The following is a 21,718-nucleotide window of genomic DNA, read 5'->3' on the forward strand; positions in this document are numbered from 1 at the left end:
TCCAAAAGTGCTGGAATTACAGGCGTGAGCCACCGTGCCCGACGTCATTTGTCTAATTTGAAAATACAATTGTCCCTTGCTATCCATGGGGTTTTGGTTTCACGATCCCCTAGGACCTGAGGATGCTTAAGTTCCTTAGATAAAATCATACAAGGCCGGGCGCAGTGGTTCACGCCTGTAATCCCAGCACTTTGTGAGGCCGAGGCAGGCAGATCACCTGAGATCAGGAGTTCGAGACCAGCCTGGCCAACACCACGAAACTAGTCTCTACTGAAAAATATAAAAATTAGCCGGGTGTGGTGCCGGGCGCCTGTAATTCCAGCTATTCGGGTGGCTGAGGCCTGAGAATTGCTTAAACCCAGAAGGCGGAGGCTGCAGTAAGCCGAGATGGCGCCACTGCACTCCAGCCTGGGTGAGGGAGACTTGTCTCCAAAAAAAAAAAAAAAAAAAAAAAAAAGCCGGGCTCATGCCTGTAATCCCAGCACTTTGGGAGGCAGATCACTTGAGGTCAGAAGTTCAAGACTAGCCTGGCCGAGATGGTGAAACCCTGTCTCTACTAAGAATACAAAAAAAATTAGCTGGGCACCATGGAGCACGCCTATAGTCCCAGCTGCTTGGGAGGCAGAGGTTGCGGTGAGCCCCATTGCACTCCACCCTGGGCAACAGAGTGAGACTGTTTAAATAAATAATAAAAAAAAATTATTTGCATATAACGTATGCACATCTTCATCACATACTTTATTTATTCTGAGACAAGATCTCGCACTGTCACCCAGGCTGGAGTGCAGTGCCATGATCATAGCTCAATGCAGCCTCTGCCTCCCAGACTCAAGCGACTCCCACCTCAGCCTCCGGAGTAGCCGGGACTACAGGCACACACCACCACGTCCAGCTAATCTTTGTATTTTTTGTAGAGACAGGGTTTTGCCGTTTGCCCAGGCTGGCCATCATATACTTTAAGTCATCTCTATATGACTTTAATATCTAATACAATATATTAGGTTGGTTTAAAAATAATTGCATTTTTTTGCATTTTTACACCAAACTTAATGCTATGTAAATAGTTGTTATACTGCTGCTTAACAACAGTATAACAATTTTGGCTTTTTCTTTGTATTATTTTGTATTTTTGTATTTATTTATTTTTTCCCTCAGTATTTTCAATTCCTCCTTGGTTGAATCCATGGATGCAAAATCCGCAGATATGAAGGGCTGGCTATATATGCATTGATGATTGTCCTATTATACTAGTTATAAAGTGTCACTTAATATGTAGTGAAAGTTATGGTATAGTGGAAAGAATAGTTGAAAAAATAAACATTTGGACCCTCCAAGAAAGGTAGCTTGGTGAAGTTTTTAATCTTCAAACTATGTCCCAGTCAGGGCTCTGCTACTAATTAGCTATAATCTTTGCACAAATTACATCGCCTTTGAGCCTCCGTTGCCTCACCTGTAAAATGAAAGAGAAGAATTGGGTACTCTCTAAGGTCACTTCCAGCTCTGTCATTCTATAATTCTGTTATGCTGAGGAAGAAATTCACATTGTGTTAACTGTATGAGTCAAACTGAAAATGATTATTAAAGTGGGAAAAAGCCAATTGTTTCTCTTAGAAAGTTCAACTAAATTTGAGAAGAACAATCTTTTCAATTTTTTAAGAAGAATTTAAGTATTTTTAGGGGTTTGATCTATTTATTTAGAGATGGGGTCTCACTCTGTCACCCAGAATGGAGTACAGTGGCACAATCATAACTCACTCCTGCCTCAAACTCATGGGCTCAAGTGATCCTCCTGCCTCTGCCTCCAGAGTAGCTGAGACTATAGGCATGTGCCACCACACCTAGCTAACATTTGTATTGACCTATTTATTTATTGTGATTTATATCTTTTTTTTTTTTTTTTTTTTGAGATGGAGATTCACTCTTGTTGCCCAGGCTGGAGTGCAATGGCGCGATCCTGGCTCACCACAACCTCCGCCTCCTGGGTTCAAGCGATTCTCCTGCCTCAGCCTCCCCAGTAGTTGGGATTAAGGGCATGAGCCACCACGTGCAGCTCATTCTGTATTTTTAGTAGAGACGGGGTTTCTCCATGTTGGTCAGGCTGGTCTCAATCTCCCGACCTCAGGTGATCCGCCCGCCTTGGCCTCCCAAAGTGCTGGGATTACAGGAGTGAGCCACCGCGCCCGGCCGATTTATATCTTAGGCCGATTTATATCTTAACTATGAGAAACACCAAAAAATACGAGTAAACATCACTGAAATAGTTACCATGTACAAATTTTTTTCTAAGTTTTAGCCCAAGTTTCCAGGTCAAGACAAACCCACAGAGAGGTAAAAGGGTGTTAGGATGGGAGTTCATATTTACAGCAGGAACTTTACATACATGGTCTCCTTGAGCTCTTGCAACCTGGTAAGATAGGTATTATTCTCCTTTCACAGATGAATAAACTGCTATCCTTTTTTTAACAAGTAGATTTGTCTAAAAAGAACTATGTCAAATACTGCTTCCCATTTTCTTATTTCTCTAATGGCAACGATATACATCCCATAGTATATCTCAACGATATACTATCCCATTTCTCCCACCTCCTTAGACCCTTTCCCCATTCAACACCTGCGTAATCAGGAAATAAAACAATGATTCGGGTTTAAAGGGTATATCATGTGAAACTAATGCTGGGGTGACAGTCTCCATTCATAGTTCAAAATACAAATTTTATCCACTAAAATGGAAACGGAAGAAACAACTACTGAAATGTAAATAACATAACAACAAAAATAACAAAATATCATAATACACAGGGCCAAATCACATTATATACACTCACTACACCCACTCTACCCTACATAATCAAAGGGATAGGGGAAAAAATCAAATGTAGCAGGAAAGGCAATATAAAGCCATTAATTAATTAACTGGAATTTAGTTTGTAAATGCTAAAAGCATTTCTCAAAAATTAAGACAATGCTTTTGATCAGCAGACTAAATTATTACAAATAAAGATAAGTACTTATTACAAAACAACTTGAATCTTTGCATGACTAATATGTAAAATAAGTGGTGACTTGAAATCCTAGAGTGAACTTTACACAGAAATGGAATGTCTACATGTAGACACGGAGAACTCTTGGGAGGGGGAAAAGATTTGGATACGGCTATAGCTTTCACTTTGCAAATGATCAATTTTTGCAGAATTAGATGGAAAAGATCCAGTGCTTTTTATAGTTCAAACACAGACAAATGCTGGTAAGTCTCCAAAAATTTGATTAGAAGTTGGAGTGCTGAGTGATTTTAAGAACCTGAAGCAACAGCATTTCTAAACAATTCTTAAAATAAACTTGTTAGCCACATCAGCGTTGTGCATTAAATTTCACAACTCATGGAGAGGAAGAAAAAAAAGTCTTGCTTAACTCTAAACATACAAGCTTTAGAAGAAGAATTTTAATGAAGTGTGGCTCCCAGAACAGGAAAGGCCTTATGTTAAAACAATTCAGTCCTTGAGTCCTTGGCTAACAACTAGACTGAACTACCTACCTGACTTGGAGCTAAAGTGTCCCGGAAAACATATTTAAAAAATGTTAACACTTTTCTCCCCTTGTAGAACACTTTAAATTTAAACTTATAGTCTAGACTATACAGATCAAATTCATGTTAATGACTATATAACCAGACTAAGTGGCAGACAGTGCAAAGGTGAAGAACTGAGGATTTACATACTAAAACAGGAACAGGGCAGTCATTATTTAATTTTTAAAACTCTCATTTAAATTTGCAATGCTTTGGCTGGGTGTGGTGGCTCAAGCCTGTAATCCCAGCACTTTGGGAGGGCAAGGTGGGCGGATCTCTTGAGGTCAGGAGTTTGAGACCAGCCTGGCCAACATGGTGAAACCCTGTCTCTACTAAAAATACAAAAATTAGTCGGGTATGGTGGCACTCGCCTGTAATCCCAGCTACTCAGGAAGCTGAGGCAGGAGAATCGCTTGAACCCAGGAGGGGGAGGTTGCAGTGAGCAGAGATCATGCCACTGCACTCCAGCCTGGGTGACAAGCAAGACTCCATCTCAAAAAGAAAATTAAATAAATAAAATAAATTTGCAATGTTTTAAATGAATATCACTTAAAGTAGTAATCAACAGAAGTTAGGAGAACATAACAGTACTCTTTCTCTTAGAAAGTACAACAAAAATATAATTTTTTACAGTTTTACTCTCAAACTTTTCTCTATGTAGTAACATGCCTTACTCACCTCTACAATAGGTTTGTTGTGAGAATCTTATAATGTAAACCCTGGACGTCCTATGAAGCATTTTTAAACTTCTAGTTTATGTCCTATTGATTCTTATTCAAGTGTTTTTCAAAAAATATTTAAACAACTATTCTTTTCTTGCCAATATTTTTATAATTTCCAAGAGGTTTTAAGGATGTTGAGAGAACATTGATTTCAGAAGTATCTACTACTATTACTAGTCAAGAACACAAATGTAGGCAGAGGATTTAACATTTCATCCTATATACATCTTAATCATCCTAACGGTAAAAACTCACATGAAACTTTAAGATACAAGATGATATGAGAATCTCAACATGGAAAGCTGTCACTATAACTACAAGCAGTGTACAAACATACTTCTACTTTTACCTACATAAGCTGACAGATGTTTAAAATACTGAGTTAACAAAGATCTTTTAGTAAAGTGACTTAGGCAGGCTTAAACTAGCAAGGATTAAGGATGAATCCTTACTAATTAATTGGAAGATCTGAGACATATTTTATATTTCATTTTACAAAATCAGAAATACTTATTTTGAAACAAGATAAGAAGACATGGTCTACCTGTCAAAAACCTACCACTCAGAAATATTTTTCATCCACAAAGCAGGAAAAACATAAAACCATTTACATTTCACATTGGCACCAAAAAGGTTAACTGCCCTGCCTTCTTGGATTAGAAAAACTAAAGCTGAGTGATAAGTACTTTTGCAGGCGTTTGAACATGCCTAAGCCTTTAAATCAGTAAAATACTTTCTAAAAATTCTGATTACAAAAGTAATACATACTTATAAAAAATTCAAACAGAACAAAATGAAAAAAATAGAAAGTGAAAGGCCCCTATAAAACCCCTCTGAGGCCCCTTCCCCAACCCCCCCAAAGAGAAACCACATTTAACAGTTTGGTGTCTATCTTTCCAAATCTTTTGTTCTATACATATAAGAAACATACATACTTTGATTGCCTCAGACTATACATAGTGTTTTGCCACTTGCATTTTACACTTAATATATCTTTCACATCTTTCCATGTCAGTACATCTTGGCTTGATAGTATTCTATCATTAAATACCCTTTCAAAAATGGCAAATCACTTTTAAAAAATTATTCGCACAAGTATGTGTTTATAATTTTAAAAGAAAATGGACAGAATCCTAAAACACAACAACCAACCTCTAAAAATAATCTCTATCTTTCCACCAGCATGGAACAATTATTCCTTTTTCACACAAAACAAATTATGTGATTGGGGAGATTAATCTCCACATTTATATACAGAAAGCTCCATTTGTTAAGCCTATCTGAAAAGAATAAAAAATCCAGATGATTAATTCACTTACACTTAGAAATTAAGTCAGTATACGATGAATACACATTGTGTTCAGTTATAATATGATGCTTCTTAGTCTAGGGTTTCAATTAGATAACAGTAAAAAAAGTTGGATAAATAATACAGCTAATACCCTGAAAAATCCAGAAATTCAAAGATTATATTGCCAACTAAAACACTGCCATGTACATTTTTTTTCTACTTGGTAGCAAATGCTAATGGAATTCAATCCTGATTACTTAAAAGTCAGTTCACATCACACATTCAATCAGGGTAATAAGAAGAACATAACATCCCTACTACAGAGTTAGATTAAGACATAAAAATTTTTTGCTTGAAAGTAATGACTGTGTAGCACATGGGACACTTGTCAACTGCTTCAGCACATTGTTTACAAGTGACTAGATGTCCACAAGGAACAAAAACGATAGCAATATTTCTATCCATACAGATTTTGCAAAGCTTCTCCTCTTGCAGGCGCCTTAGCTGCTCTTCAGTACTAATCTCTGCAAAAAGAGAAAAGAATTATGCTAGTTTTAGACTTTCTTAGTTGTTTACATTCATTGAAAATATTTATTGAACCCCTACTACGTGCCAGGCACCCAACAAGTGCCAGGAGATATGAGGATGACTCACACATGGCATCTGCTCTTAAATAGCTCACATGCTAGTGGGAGAGGATGTAAGATGAGGCTATGGAGGTTAAGCACAAAGTACAAAGTGATAAGTGCTCTAATAAAGTTATGTACAAAGTGCTCTGGAACAAAATGAGAAAACAAGTTCTTCTGCTCAGGCTAGTTGGAGAAGGCTCCACAGGTTGGCAGTGGCTGGATCGGGGGAGGAGGGAAGCGGAGGAGTGACATTTAAGCATGGGCAGTAATTTGCCAGGCAGAAAAACAAGGGTTAGGTAAAAGGAGCAGCATATGGAAAGGTCACAACTAATTCCAGAAATAGAGGGATGGATTTGAGGGACACCTCTGAAGTGGGACAAGTAGGACTGGGTGACTGACTGGATATGAGGGCTGAAGAAGAAAGACAAACTAAAGTTGATTTCAAGATTGCTAGCTTGGCTGACAAGGATATGGTGATGCCAATAAGAAATATAAAAGGAGGTACAGGTTTGGGATCTTCAGATATTTTTTAGGTGTTTTCAGGACACCCATATAAAAATACCCAGTAGGTAACTGAAGAGTCAAATCTTGAGGTCAGGAGAAGTCAGGGCTAGAGATAGAGATCTGGATGTCATCAGCATATAGGTGGCACTGAAGTACTTGCTTAATTCAGCCTTTCCCAAAATAGTTTTGTGAAATGTGAATACATACGCCACAAAAAAAATGTGTTTCATGGTCACATATAACAATAATGACAACAGCAGCAGCAGTTAACAGTAATATTGCATAAATAGTATGTGCTAGGCACTATTCCAAATGCATTACATATTTTAACTATATCTTTATAACCACAACTATTTGTTTATTTTAGCATCTTTATAATCATTATGTACCAGCAGTTTCCAAATACGGCCTCACATGAGAATAACCTGGGGCATTTTCAAACAACAGATTTCTGGGCTCCATTCACAGAACCTAAAATTTCTGGGGTTGGGCACACCGGCATTTGAGAACCACTGTCATCCATGACAGGGCAGTACAGTACAATATAGGACAGTATAGTCTATATTCCCTCTTAGAAATGTACAACACATTCCCCTGTTTAACTATGGGGTTCCTTTTTCATGGCATCCTTTTAATATCCTGTTGAACACTATACTGAAAACATGTTTGGAAAACAATAGTTTATTCAAGAAATACTTACTGGACACTTAACTAGGTTCTACTAGGGATACAATTAACAAATACATAAACCTCAAGCCCCCAATCGTTCATAGACAAGTAAACAGGAAAGTATAAATGGTATGATGACAAAGGTAATTACAATGTGTTATGAAGAGCACAGGAAGGGTGTGTGTGCATGTGTGCCCATGCATGCATAAACGAAGGCCTCCTGGAGGAAATTATATCTAAAACTGGATACTAAAGAATGAATTAGGAGTTTACTAGGAGAGGGAGGCCTTGGGGGATAAGGGCAATGGGAGAAAAGTGTTTTAGGCAAAGGAAATGGCATAAGCAAGCTCCAAGGAGAGAGAACATGGCCTACAAGTGCACAGGCAAAGCTTGGGCACAGAATTTGAGAAAATAGCATGAGATGAGGCTACAAAAGGGTGCCTGATCATGAAAGATTAGGCAAGCCACGTAAAGGAGTTTGGACTTGATCCCAAGGGCCCTGGGAGCCAGTGAAGGATTTTAAACTAGAGACAGATATGATCACATCCATGTTTCAGAAAGGTTTCTCTGGCTAGGGGGTAAAGGAAAGGATTGTTTAATCTCTTTCTTCTTAAAAAGTACCCTCTTGGGCATAATAAAAACTATAGGCTCAACCATGGAATGCATCAGAGATAAGAAGATAAAGCACTTAACCCTCAAGAAGCCTGTTCTAATGGGCAGGGCAGAAACCAGTTTCAAAATAGTGTAAAAAGCAAAAAGCTCAGCCAGGTTGTGGTGGCTCACACCTGTAATCCTAGCACTTTGGGAGGCTGAGGTGGGCAGATCATTTGAGGTCAGGAGTTCAAGACCAGCCTGGCCAACATGGTGAAACCCCGTCTCTACTAAAAATGCACACACAAATTAGCTGGGTGTGGTGGTGCATGCCTGTAATCCCAGCTACTCGGGAGCCTGAGGCAGGAGAATCGCTTGAAGCTGAGAGATGGAGGTTGCAGTGAGCCAAGATCATGCCACTGCACTCCAGCCTGGGCGACAGAGCAAGACCCTGTCTCAAGAAAAACAAAACAAAACAAAACAAAACAAAACTCTACCAGCACCAGGAGTAGATAAGAAGGAGCTCCTAACTCTGCTGTGGGTGCGGGAGAAAACTTGAAAGAAGTGACTTCTGAGCTGAACCTTGAAACATGAGTTCACAAAGTAGATTCAGAGAGTTGGGGATAGAGTGGGGAATGGGACTAGGTATACAGACAGAGAAAAGGTACTCAAGGCAGAGGAAAAAATACAAGTAAAGAAATGGCACTATAAGCTGATTTATATTATAAGAAAGCATTGACACCAAAAAAAGTCAGAATGAAGTGTATATTTCATGCCCAAAAAATCAAAAGGAGAACAAGTAATTTCCACATTACTTTTAGATGCAATGCTACAACGAGTTAAAAACAAACAAAAAAACCCAACAATACTGACACCTAGAGTAGTCAAATTTATAGAGACAAAAAGTAGAATGGTAGTTGCCAGGGTCTGGGAAGAGAGGGAATGGGGAGTTGTTTAATGAACATGTTTTTATTATTATTATTATTTTTTTTTTTTTTTTAAATTTAAAGATGGGGTCTTGGCCGGGCGCGGTGGCTCACGCCTGTAATCCCAGCACTTTGGGAGGCCGAGGCGGGTGGATCACAAGGTCAGGAGATCGAGACCACGGTGAAACCCCGTCTCTACTAAAAATACAAAAAATTAGCCGGGCGCGGTTGTGGGCGCCTGTAGTCCCAGCTACTCGGGAGGCTGAGGCAGGAGAATGGCGTGAACCCGGGAGGCGGAGCTTGCAGTGAGCCGAGATCGCGCCACTGCACTCCAGCCTGGGCGACAGAGCGAGACTCCGTCTCAAAAAAAAAAAAAAAAAAAAAGATGGGGTCTTGCTCTGTGTCCTAGGCTGGAGAGCAATGGTGCAATCACAGCTCATTGCAGCCTTGAACTTCTGGTCTCAAGCAATCCTCTTGCCTCAGCCTCCCGAGCAGCTGGAACTACAGGCGTGCACCACCACGCCTGGCTGTTTAATGGATGCAGAGTTTTGGTTTTGCAAGATGAAGAATTCTAGAGGTTGACTGTGCAACAATGTAAATGTACTTAACACTATGGAACCACACCCTAAAAATGGTTAAGATAGTAAATTGTATGTGTATTTTATCACAATTTTTAAAAATCTAAAAAAAAAAAAAACTGAAACAAACCCCAAAACACTGGACCAGAAGTCAGGAAATCTGAGTTCTATTCCCAGCTATTGGCATGATCCTAGGCAATAGCCCATCTGTACTTCAGGTTCCCCACTAAGTTCATAAAAGTTATAAAATGGGCTGGGTGTGGTGGTTCATGCCTGTAATCCCAGCACTTTAGGAGGCCGAGGCGGGAGGATCACCTGAGGTTGGAAGTTGGAGACTAGTCCACCAACATGGATAAACCCCATCTCTACTAAAAATACAAAATTAGCAGGCCGTGGTGGCACATGCCTGTAACCCCAGCTACTCGGGAGGCTGAGGCAGGAGAATTGCTTGAACCCGGGAGGTGGAGGTTGCAGTGAGCTGAGATTGCACCACTGCATTCCAGCCTGGGCAACAAGAGTGAAACTCCATCTCAAAAAAAAAAAAAAGTTGTAAAATAATCTTTAAGGTTCCTTTGGTTCTGATTGTTTGTGATACCCTATCATCTCATTTTTTTTTCTATATTATTTCATCCTTGTATAAAGCCACTAACTTGAGACGGTGATATCCTGGGCATAGATCTTTTCCCCTCAGGCCAGTAGTTTACCACTGGCAATTACTTCCCTCTTGGCTTAAAGGTAACTACTGGATTCTACATACTTCCCTACGGCGCCTTTCCCCTTCTCCTCCCCACAAAGCCCTCTTCTAAGTCAGAAGGTTACTGGCACATGAGCAATAAAGGCTAGATAACTTTTGATGTTATTTGCTAATATTTGTAATTATTTAAAGCCTCTTTTAGAATAAACTGATGTTATTCATTTTAGTATTAGAGCAGACTCATGTGGAAAGACAGATAAATGAATATGGGTTATTTGATTTTTATATTATACACAGTAATATATATAAAGATTAAAATAAGTACTTTAGTACGTACACTAAATAAACGGCTTTATTTTACACTACATAATTTTTTCAAAGAAAGAAAAAAAGATACTGATTTGGTACTATTTTTACAAGATATTTTACTAGGGCATTCTCTGTTACACAGCCATTGGGAAAAAAAGACAGCACTAAATCTAGGATTTCTCAGTAAGTGACAATGTTATATCTTCTCTAATAACCTTCACCTGCTTCACTTCAGTTAGCCCCATCCTTATTTTATATAAAATTAAAAGATTCTTAGTGCCAGTCTTTCCTCATCAGCTTTTGGGAAGACAAACAGGCAGCGGTCCCAGCATGAGTAGAGAGCCTGTATCAATTACTTGCCTCTCAATTTAGTGAGACTGAGGAGAGTTCAAATGAATTCCAACCCTTAGGCTCTCCTTCCCACACCATCCTAGTTTGTAGTCTCAGTGATAATACGAGCGCCCACTGACTCCTGTTAGAGAAAAGACACTCTCCCTAATGCACAGTCCCTTGATCTCTTCCTATTACAACCTGCTAAATCTTTCTGCTGCAGACACATTAAGGTTTGAAAGCTAATAACTTATGGCCAAACTTAATTAAGCGCGTGTTTAAGATGCAGGAAAAAAATGACACAATTGCTTGTATTTCTGTTATAGTAGAAAAATTCTAGTCTGGCCAACTGGGAGAAACCCTGCCTCTAATAAAGATACAAAAAATTAGCCGGGCGTGGTGGCACATGCCTGTAATTCCAGCTACTTGGAAGGGTGAGGCAGGAGAATTGCTTGAGCCGGGGAGGCAGAGGTTGCAGTGAGCTGAGATCGTGCCACTGCACTCCAGCCTGGGCGACAGAGTGAGACTCCGTCTTAAAAAAAATAAAGAAAGATGACCAAGTAAAGGGTTTATTTTACCACCACCAAGATAAGTGGAGCCTGTGTAAGTTTTAAATAAATGCATCTATAAGGGAAAAACTGGAAGCTTTCCATTGATTCTTACATCAATGAATATAATTTTAAATATCATTAATGTTCATACTGTTTCATAACTTAAGTAATTATCTGAATAATGTTTCAAAAGCACTTGAAATATCTTAAAGATCACAAGGATTTTAAATGTGTCAAAAATAAGTAAATGTTTAAGTTTATTAGCAGTAGGAGAATTCTCATCTTTTTGGAGGGAGGATAGTCAAGAGCTTAGAGAACTATTACAGGTATAGTACCCAAAAGTGTACTCAGTTTGAAACCTCTTCTTTAACCTTCGATGTTGTTGGCAAGCACTATAGTGTCCATCATCCTTAAAGGAGATATATATATATTTTGAGACAAGATCTCGCTCAGCTGCCCAGGCTGAAGTGCAGTGGCATGATCATGGCTCGCTGCAGCCTTGAGCTCCCTGGCTCAGGTGATCTTCCCCGCTCAGCTTCCCAGGTAGCTGGGACTACTGGCACACACCACCATGCCCGGCTAATTTTTGTATTTTTTGTAGAGACAGTTTCATTATGTTGCCCAGGCTGGTAGAATTCATATTTTTAATCTTTTTTCCATGATTAATGTAATGATATTTGGAAATGAGGCCTTTGGGAACTAATTAAGTTTGGATGAGGTCATGAAGATGAGACCCCCATGATGGGATTAGTGTCCCTAAAAGTAGAGGAAAAGAGACCAGAGTACTTGCTCCATCTTGTCCCATCCACCCCCAACCCATGCCATGTGAGGACACAGTGAGAAGGCAGCCATCTGCAAGGCAGGAAGAGGGCCCTCATCAATAACGAAATCGGCCAGCACCTTGATTTTGGAGCCTCCGAAACTGTCAGAAATAAGTCTGTTGTTTAAGACACCTAGTCAATGGAATTTTATTATAGCAGCTTGAGCAGACTAACACACAGCATTAAGGTTATGTTTAAAAAATGTCCATATCCCCAGCCTCCCAAAGTGCTGGGATTACAGGTGTGAGCCACCACATCCAGCCCTTTCTTGCTTTTTAAAAACAGCAATGCATACCTTTCTGTAATGAAGTCTGACTTGACTCATCTTGTGTACTGTCTTTCTGAGCATTCACTAGATCTGCAACCAGAACCTCAAGTGATTTATAGTTGCTCCCAGATATCTGAATTTTTTCTTCCATTATTTTCTTAATGTCCTTGAAACTGAACCCCATTCGTATAGCTTCTTGTACCATAGGATTTTGGAAGATGGTATCATCTGAAATAAAAATTGGTGAGGAAAAAGAACATAGAATTTAAACAATTATTTTCATTATCACAACTCAATAGCAAAATATAGTTAAAATGAAAAAATTCAGCAGCAAGCAAAAGAACAAAAACAAACCAGCAAAGCAAAGCTGCTTTGGGAAGATTTTTTGAAGTATTCAGGCACTGAAAAATCACTTTCAGAATCTTACAATTAATTGTAAATGCAATGAGTATGTATTTTGTAGTGTTTGAAACGATGCAAGGTAAAACAGGCAAGAAAAAGGTTAAGTGCTTCAAAAATCTGAACTTTTTTAAATCTAGCTGTACTCTTTAACAATTAACCTAAGGTACTTAAAGAGTGGATGTTGTTACTGAGTCACTAGTAATTATTTGGGGAAAATGATGGGAAATTAGGGAAATCCCAGTCTATAACCTTGAACATGTCAATTTCCTAGCTCTCAAACTTCATTTCTGTAGTAGAGCGGGTAGGACTGGATAAAGCAAGAAAGTCAATGGAAACCTGTTTTTATGATACTCAAAGTAGGAACACAGCATGTGTAGGGAAGTGCTAAGAGAGGACACTTATACCCTCTGACTCATCAATTCCACTCTTGGGTATTAAAAATGAGTGTATATCTCTGCCAAAGATATGCACAGGAATATTCATAGCAGTGTTATTTATAATAGCCCCAAACTGGAAACAACTCAAATGTCCATCATCAGGTGAATAGATTGTGTGGTATATTCATAAGCAACACAGCAAGAAAAAAAACTATTGCCACAGACAATATGGATGAATCTCATAGATATAACGAGCAAACCAGAATCATAATTCATCATTATGACACAAGAGTACCTACTGCATGAGTCCATTTATAAGAACTTCAAAACTAATCTATGGTAATAAACAAAATTAATCTATGGTAATAGAAGCCAGAATGTAACTTGGGAGTGAGTACTGATGGGGAAGGAGCATGAAAGAGATTTCTAGGGTTGTGGAAATGTTCTGTCTTAATCTGGGGGATAGTTACACAGATAAATATATATATTTTAACAGACACATTTTAATATATATTTAACACATATTTTATTTAATATATATTTTAACATACATACGTTAAAATTCATCAAGTAGAAAACTTATGATTAGGGTACTTTAAGCACTTTACTGTGTGTGTGTGTGTGTGTATATATATACATACATACATACATATATATATATATATATATATTTTTTTTTTTTTTTTTTTGAGACGGAGTCTTGCTCTGTCGCCCAGGCTGGAGTGCAGTGGCCGGATCTCAGCTCACTGCAAGCTCCGCCTCCCGGGTTCACGCCATTCTCCGGCCTCAGCCTCCCGAGTAGCTGGGACTACAGGCGCCCGCCACCTCGCCCGGCTAGTTTTTTGTATTTCTTTCTTTTTTTTTTTTTTTTGAGATGGAGTCTTGCTCTGTCACCCAGGCTGGAGTGCAGTGGCCGGATCTCAGCTCACTGCAAGCTCCGCCTCCCGGGTTTACGCCGTTCTCCTGCCTCAGCCTCCCGAGTAGCTGGGACTACAGGCGCCCGCCACCTCGCCCGGCTAGTTTTTTTGTATTTTTTAGTAGAGACGGGGTTTCACCGTGTTAGCCGGGATCGTCTCTCGATCTCCTGGCCTCGTGATCCGCCCGTCTCTGCCTCCCAAAGTGCTGGGATTACAGGCTTGAGCCACCGCGCCCGGCCTGTATTTCTTAATAGAGACGGGGTTTCACCGTGTTAGCCAGGATGGTCTCGATCTCCTGACCTCGTGATCCGCCCGTCTCGGCCTCCCAAAGTGCTGGGATTACAGGCTTGAGCCACCGCGCCCGGCCTTTTTTTTTTTTTTTTGAGACAGAGTCTCGCTCTGTCACTCAGGCCAGAGTGTAATGGTGTGATCTCGGTTCACTGCAACCTCTGCCTCCCAGGTTCAAGCAATTCTCCTGCCTCAGCCTTTCGAGTAGCTAGGATTACAGACATGTACCACCACACCCGGCTTTTTGTATTTTTAGTAGAGACGGGGTTTCACTATATTGGCCAAGCTGGTCTCAAATTCCTGACCTTGTGATCTACCCTCCTCGACCTCCCAAAGTGCTGGAATTACAGGCGTGAGCCACCACACCTGGCTACTATATGTATATTATAGCTCAATAAATGTTTTTTTGAAAGAGAGGAGGCCGGGTGCAGTGGCTCATACCTGTAATCCCAGCACTTTGGGGAGGCCAAGACAGGGGGATTCTTTGAGGTCTGCTGTTTGAAACCACCCTGGTCAACAAAGTGTGACCCTGTCTCTATTAAAAAATAAAAATAAAACATAAGGCTGGGCATGGTGGCTCACATCTGTAGTCCCAGCATTTCAGGAGGCTAAGATAGGCAGATAGCTTGAGCCTAGGAGTTCAAAACCCTGTCTCTGTAAAAAATATAAAAATCAGCTGGGTGTGGCAGCACACGCCTGTGGTCCCAGCTACTCTGCAGGCTAAGACTGGAAGATACTGTGAGCCTGGGAGGCGAAGGCTGCAGTGAGCCAAGACTGCACCACGGCACTCCAGCCTTGGCGACAGAGGGAGATGCTATCTAAATAAATAAATAAGTAAATAAATAGAGGAGGCTGGAAAGGAAGAGATATAGAGATTCGAGTATAAAGAACATATATAGTAAATAACAAAATATATTTTTACGGTAGGAAAGTAACTTAAGATGTGTGTTTTGATAAAAAAAAAAAAAAAAAAAAAACTCTTGCTGGGCGCGGTGGCTCACGCCTGTAATCCCAGCACTTTGGGAGGCCGAGACGGGCGGATCACAAGGTCAGGAGATCGAGACCATCCTGGCTAACACGGTGAAACCCCGTCTCTACTAAAAATACAAAAAATTAGCTGGGCGTGGTAGCGGGCACCTGTAGTCCCAGCTACTCGGGAGGCTGAGGCAGGAGAATGGCGTGAGCCCAGGAGGCGGAGCTTGCAGTGAGCCAAGATCGCGCCACTGCACTCCAGCCTGGGTGACAGACCAAAGACTCCATCTCAAAACAAACAAACAAACAAAAAAAAACACAACTCTGGGCCAGGCATGGTGGCTCACACTTGTAATCCCAGTACTTTGGGAGGCCGAGGCGGGCGGTTCACAAGGTCAGGAGATCGAGACCATCCTAACACAGTGAAACCCCGTCTCTACTAAAAATACAAAAAAAAATTAGCCAAGCATAGTGATGGGCGCCTGTAGTCCCGGCTACTCGGAAGGCTGAGGCAGGAGAATGGCGTGAACCTGGGAGGCAGAGGTTGCAGTGAGCCGAGATCATGCCACTGCACTGTAGCCTGGGCAATCGAGCAAGACTCCGTCTAAAAAAAAAAAAAAGAAAGAAAAAAAAAGAAAACCTCTGTTGGGAGGTTATAATATAGAAAAAAGACCAGTTAGGAGACTACTACAATTGTCCAGATGAAAAACAAGGAAGGGCCTGAACTAGAGCAGAGTAAGTGGGAAAGTCTGAAGCAACATTAAAAAGGTGGAATCCATCAAATTTGATGATTAATTAAATGTAAAAAGATTACAGAGAGCAAAGAGCTTAGGAACACATAAATTACTGGGCAACCTTGTGAACTGTGGTACTATTAACCAATACAGGAGAAAAAAATGCAGGATTGGATTCAGTCTGAGTGGTTTTTAGAGATGCATTCTAGGTAGAAATGTCCAGAGGGCAACTATACATTGCTCTTTCTTGCTTCTATCTTTGACTTGTTTTTATTTTCAGTTTGTTTTGTTGCTCCTTTACTTGTGCCCATCTAATGAGATGTTGGTGGTTCCCTTCCAATCCCTCATCGACCCTTCTTAAAAATGGTCTTTCCAGCCAGGTGCAGTGGCTCACGCCTATAATCCCAGCACCTTGGGAGGCCGAGGTGGGTGGATCACCTGAGGTCAGGAGTTCAAGATCAGCCTGGCCAACATGGCAAAAAAAAACCCTGTCTCTACTAAAAATACAAAAATTAGCTGGGTGCAGTAGCATGTGCCTGTAGTCCCAGCTGCTCGGGAGGCTGATGCAAGAGAATCCCTTGAACCCGGGAAGCGGAGGTTGCAGTGAGCCAAGATTGCGCCACTGCACTCCAGCCTGGGTGATAGAGCGAGACTCTGCCTCAAAAGAAAAAAAAAAAAAAGGTCTTTCCAGACACTTCCCCTACCAGCACCATCTTACTCTCATTTATACAGGTTTTATTATCCTCCTACTTCAATGTCCTGCAGGTATCTCAAACTCAACTTGCTAAAAACAAAAAGGAAGGACATGGACCCCTACCTCATACCATATACAAAAATTAACTCAAAATGGATCAAAGACCAGAATGTAAGATATAACACCATAAAACTCTTAGAAGAAAACATAGGTATAAACCTTGGTGACCCTGGATTAGGCAATGGTTTTTTAAATATGACATTAAAAGCATGAGCAACACACACAAAAAAACAGATAAATTGGATTTCATAAAAATTAAAAACGTTTGGCCGGGCACAGCAGCTCACGCCTGTAATCCCAGCACTTTGGAAGGCTGAGGCAGGTGGATCACCTGAGGTCAGGAGTTCGAGATCAGCCTCAACATGGAGAAATCCTGTCTCTACTAAAAATACAAAATTAGCCGGGCGTGGTGGTGCACGCCTGTAATTCCAGCTACTCAGGAGGCTGAGGCAGGAGAATTGCTTGAACCTAGGAGGCAGAGGTTGCGGTAAGCCAAGATCATGCCATTGCACTCTAGCCTGGGTAACAAGAGCAAAACTCCGTCTCAAAAAAAAAAAAAATTAAAGACGTTATGCTTCAAAGAATGCCAACAAGAAAGTGAAAAAGGTGGCCAGGTGCAGTGGCTCACGCCTGTAATTCCAGCACTTTGGGAGGCTGAGGTGGGTGGATCATGAGGTCAGGAGTTTGAGACCAGCCTGGACAACATGGTGAAACCCCATCTCCACTAAAAAAACAACAACAAAAATTAGCCAGCCATGGTGCTGCACACCTGTAATCCCAGCTACTCGGGAGGCTGAGGCAGAATTGCTTGAGCCCAGGAGGCGGAGGTTGCAATGAACAGAGATCGCACCACTGCACTCCAGACTGGGCAACAGAGCAAGACTCCATCTTGGGGGAAAAAAAAAAAAGGAAACCCACAGAATGGGAGAAAATACTTGCAAATCATAAATCTGACAGGGACTTATATATATATAAATAACTATAATCTTCATTTAGAAAGTAAAAGAGGCCAAAAAAAAAGAACTGTAATATATAATGATCTCTTTTAACTCAATAACAAAAAGGTAACCCATCTCCCCAGACTGTTCAGTAGAAAAAGAAGGACAACCCAAATAAAAAATGGTCAAGGCTGGGCACAGTGGATCACACCTGTAATCCCAGCACTTTGGGAGGCCGAGGGAGGCAGATTGTTTAATTCCAGGAGTTTGAGACCAGCCAGGGCAACAATGGCGAAACTTTCTCTCTAAAAAAAATACAAAAATTAACTGGGTGTGGTGGCGCACACCTGTAGTCCCAGCTACGCAGAAGACTGAGGCAGCAGAATTGCTTGAGCCAGGGAGGTTGAGGCCACAGTGAGCGTGACTGTACTACTGTACTCCAGCCTGGGTGACTGAGCAAGACCCTGTCTCAAAAAAAAAAGAAAAAAGAAAATAAAAAATGGGCCAGGCACGGTGGCTCACACCTGTAATCCCAGCACTTTGGGAGGCCAAGGTGGGTGGATCACCTGAGGTCAGGAGTTCAAGACCAGCCTGGCTAACATGGCAAAACCCCGTCCCTACTAAAAATGCAAAAATTAGCCTGGTGTGGTGGTGAGCACCTGTAATCCCAGCTACTAGGGAGGCTGAGGCAGCAGGATCGCTTGAACCCAGGAGGCAGAGGTTGCAGTGAGCCGAGATCGTACCACTGCACTCCAGCCTAGGCAACAGAGCAAGATTCCATCTCGGGGGAAAAAAAAAAAAAAAAAAAAAAGTCAAAGGAGATGAACAGACATTTCTACAAAGATTTACAAATGGACAATAAGCACATGAAAAGATGCTCAATATCATTAATCATCAGGGAAATGCAAAACAAAACCACAATGAGATACCATGTCACATCCACTAGAATGGCTGTGATAAATAAGACAGATAATGAATGTAGAGAAAATGAAATCCTCATACACTGCTGGTAGGAAAGTCAAAGGGTGCAGTCACTTTGGAAATCTGTCTGGTAGTTTATCAAAAGGTTAAATACAGAATAACCACATGACCCAGCAATTCCATCCCTGGATATATACCCAAGAGAATTGGGTATATAACATGTCTATACAAAAACTTTTATACATAAATGTTCGTAGAACCATCATTCATAATAGTCAAAAAGTAGAAACAAGCCAAATGTCAACTGAGAAATAGATAAACAAAATGTGGTATTATTTATATAATGGATTCTTTTTCTACAATAAAAAAGAATGAAATACTCATATATGCTACAACATGGATGCACCTTGAAGACACATATTACATTATTCCATTTATATTAAATGTCCAAAATAGGCAAAACCATAGAGACAGAAAATAGATTACTGTTTGCCTTGGCCTAGGGGTAGGGTGGGCAATGGAGAATGACTGTTGATGGGTGAGTATGGAGTTTCTTGTTGGGGTAATGACAGTGTTCTGCAATTAAATAGTAGTAATGCCACTCACTGCGCAGGGAGGAGCCCTGCTCTGCAGGAGTAGTCATGGAGCTGAATTTATGTTTTCTTTATTTATTTACTTATTTTTGAGATAGAATCTCGGTCCATCACCCAGGCTGGAGTGCAGTAGCACGATCTCAGCTCACAGAAACCTCCGCCTCCCAGGTTCAAGCAATTTTTATGTCTCAGCCTCCCGAGTAGCTGGGACTAAAGGTGTGTGCCACCACGCCCCAGTAATTTTTGTATTTTTCTTTTTTTTGAGGCAGAGTTTTGCTCCTTTTTGCCCAGGCTGGAGTGCAATGGCGTGGTCTCGGCTCACTGCAACCCTCTGCCTCCCAGGTTCAAGCAATTCTCCTGCCTCAGACTCCTGAATAGCTGGGATTACAGGTGTGCAGCACCATGCTCAGCTAATTTTGTATTTTTAGTAGAGACGGGGTTTCACCATGTTGGCCAGGCTGTTCTCGAACTCCAGACCTCAGGTGATCCACCCGCCTCGGCCTCCCAAAGTGCTGGGATTACAGGCGTGAGCCACTGCACCTGGCAATTTTTGTATTTTTAGTACAGATGGGGATTCACCATGTTGGCCAGGCTGGTCTTGAACTCCTGACCTCAAGTGATCTGCCCACCTCGGCCTCCCAAAGTGCTGGGATTACAAGAGTGAGCCACCGCACCCAGCTGAATTTATTATTTTTTATATATAACAAAAAGAGTAGTAATGGTTGCCCAACCTTGTGAATATACTAAAAAAACCCTAAATTGTACACTTTATAGGATGAAATTTATATGTGAATTATATTTCAATTTTAAAACGTTAACCCTAAACCAGAGCCTCATCAGTCATAAAAAGATTAATATGCATCGTAACAATGATTAAATACCATAGAATATTATCAAGAAATGTTATAGAAGCTGGATGTAGTGGCACACATCTGTAGTTCTAGCTACTCAGGAGGCTGAGACAGGAGGATGACTTGAGCCCAGGAGTTTGAGGCTGCAATGAGCTATGATCATGCCTATGAATAGCCACTGCACTCTAGTCCAGGCAACACAGTGAGACTACGTCTCAAAAAAAAAAAAAAAAAAAAAAGAAAGTGCTATAGTATCTTTGTTTCTTAGTAACTTTAACAATATAGGCTAGACTAAATGATTTCTTAGGTTGTATTGTTTATGCCCATTACAAAACCCATATCAAATAATATTAAACTAGCTCTCCCTCTCAAGAATACTTATGAATACCTATACATTACTGTCTTGCGTTATAATTCTATTCTCTTTTTTTTTTGAGACAGAGTTTTCGCTCTTGTTGCCCAGGTTGGAGTGCAATGGTGCGATCTCGGCTAACTGCAACCACCGCCTCCTGGATTCAAGCAATTCTCCTGCCTCAGCCTCCCAAGTACAGGCATGCACCACCAAGCCCGGCTAACTTTGTATTTTTAGTAGAGATGGAGTTTTGCCAAGTTGGTCAGTCTGGTCTCGAACTCCTGACCTCAGGTGATCCACCTGCCTCAGCCTCTCAAAGTGCTGGGATTACAGGCGTGAGCCACCGCACCCAGCCCCTTGTAATTCTTAAGATACTAAATAGATGATGCTACCAATTTAGGAAGTGGGGAATCACTAGACATACTCTAAATTAAACTTTCTACTACTTTTGAAATATGATGCCTAAGTTGAAAATGAGATCTGCAGTGTGATGTAGGATTCAGAAGACCTTGCTTGCCGTCCTAGTTCCACTAATGATTTGTAATGTGACTGTGCGCAAGTCACTTAACCTCTCCGACTGTTTCTTCATCTGAAAAGTGGGGATAACAATTATCTTCCTTCCTTAGCATAATATCTTTCTCTGCCCACTTTTTGAGTTTTAAAACCTCTACTTCTCCATGAAGTAACAGGAGGTAAACAAAACAAATCTTACACCTCTGTGAAGAAGCTGGGGAAGGTACAATGACAGTATGGGATAAAGAAGCAGATGGGTTAGGGCTTATCATGGTAATGGCACACCAGTAGAAAAGTGAAATAATTCTGGCTTACTTAAGGAACCCTAGGTACAAAAAGACACTTCACCCTTTCTCTTGTGATTTTAGCAGAAATGGCAATGAGGTAGCCTATCAGTGTTCCTCCTGAACTTGGAAAAACTATCTGATGGCCTACTAACATTTTTAATACAGACACGTCTGACTGATTTTTTTTCTTTTCTTTTTGAGATGGAGTCTTGCCCTGTTGCCCAGGCTAGAGTGCACTGACATGATCTCAGCTGACTGCAACCTCCACCGCCCAGGTTCAAGTGATTATCCTGCCTCAGCCTTCCGAGTAGCTGGGACTACAGGCGCACACTATCACGCCCAGCTAATTTTTGTATTTTTAGGGTTTCACC

At 40.9% G+C, this 21,718-nt stretch overlaps 1 protein-coding gene across 5 annotated transcripts in view; it reads right to left on the minus strand.

Moving 5' to 3' along the window:
- Positions 1–2,351: 2,351 nt before the first annotated feature.
- The window catches only part of XIA (X-linked inhibitor of apoptosis), a 57,036-nt gene continuing 37,669 nt past the window's right edge, over positions 2,352–21,718 (minus strand). For all 5 annotated transcript variants that reach the window (XM_071088779.1, XM_071088778.1, XM_071088776.1 and 2 more), the window contains 2 exons: positions 12,476–12,676; positions 2,352–6,102 (listed from right to left, as the gene is read on the minus strand). In XM_071088779.1, coding sequence (XP_070944880.1) covers positions 5,909–6,102; positions 12,476–12,676 — 395 coding nt within the window. In that variant the 3' untranslated portion in view covers positions 2,352–5,908. The remainder of the gene's footprint in view (positions 6,103–12,475; positions 12,677–21,718) is intronic.

The sequence above is a fragment of the Macaca nemestrina genome, chromosome X (genome assembly GCF_043159975.1).
Source record: "Macaca nemestrina isolate mMacNem1 chromosome X, mMacNem.hap1, whole genome shotgun sequence".
In the NCBI taxonomy this organism is placed as follows: domain Eukaryota; kingdom Metazoa; phylum Chordata; class Mammalia; order Primates; family Cercopithecidae; genus Macaca; species Macaca nemestrina.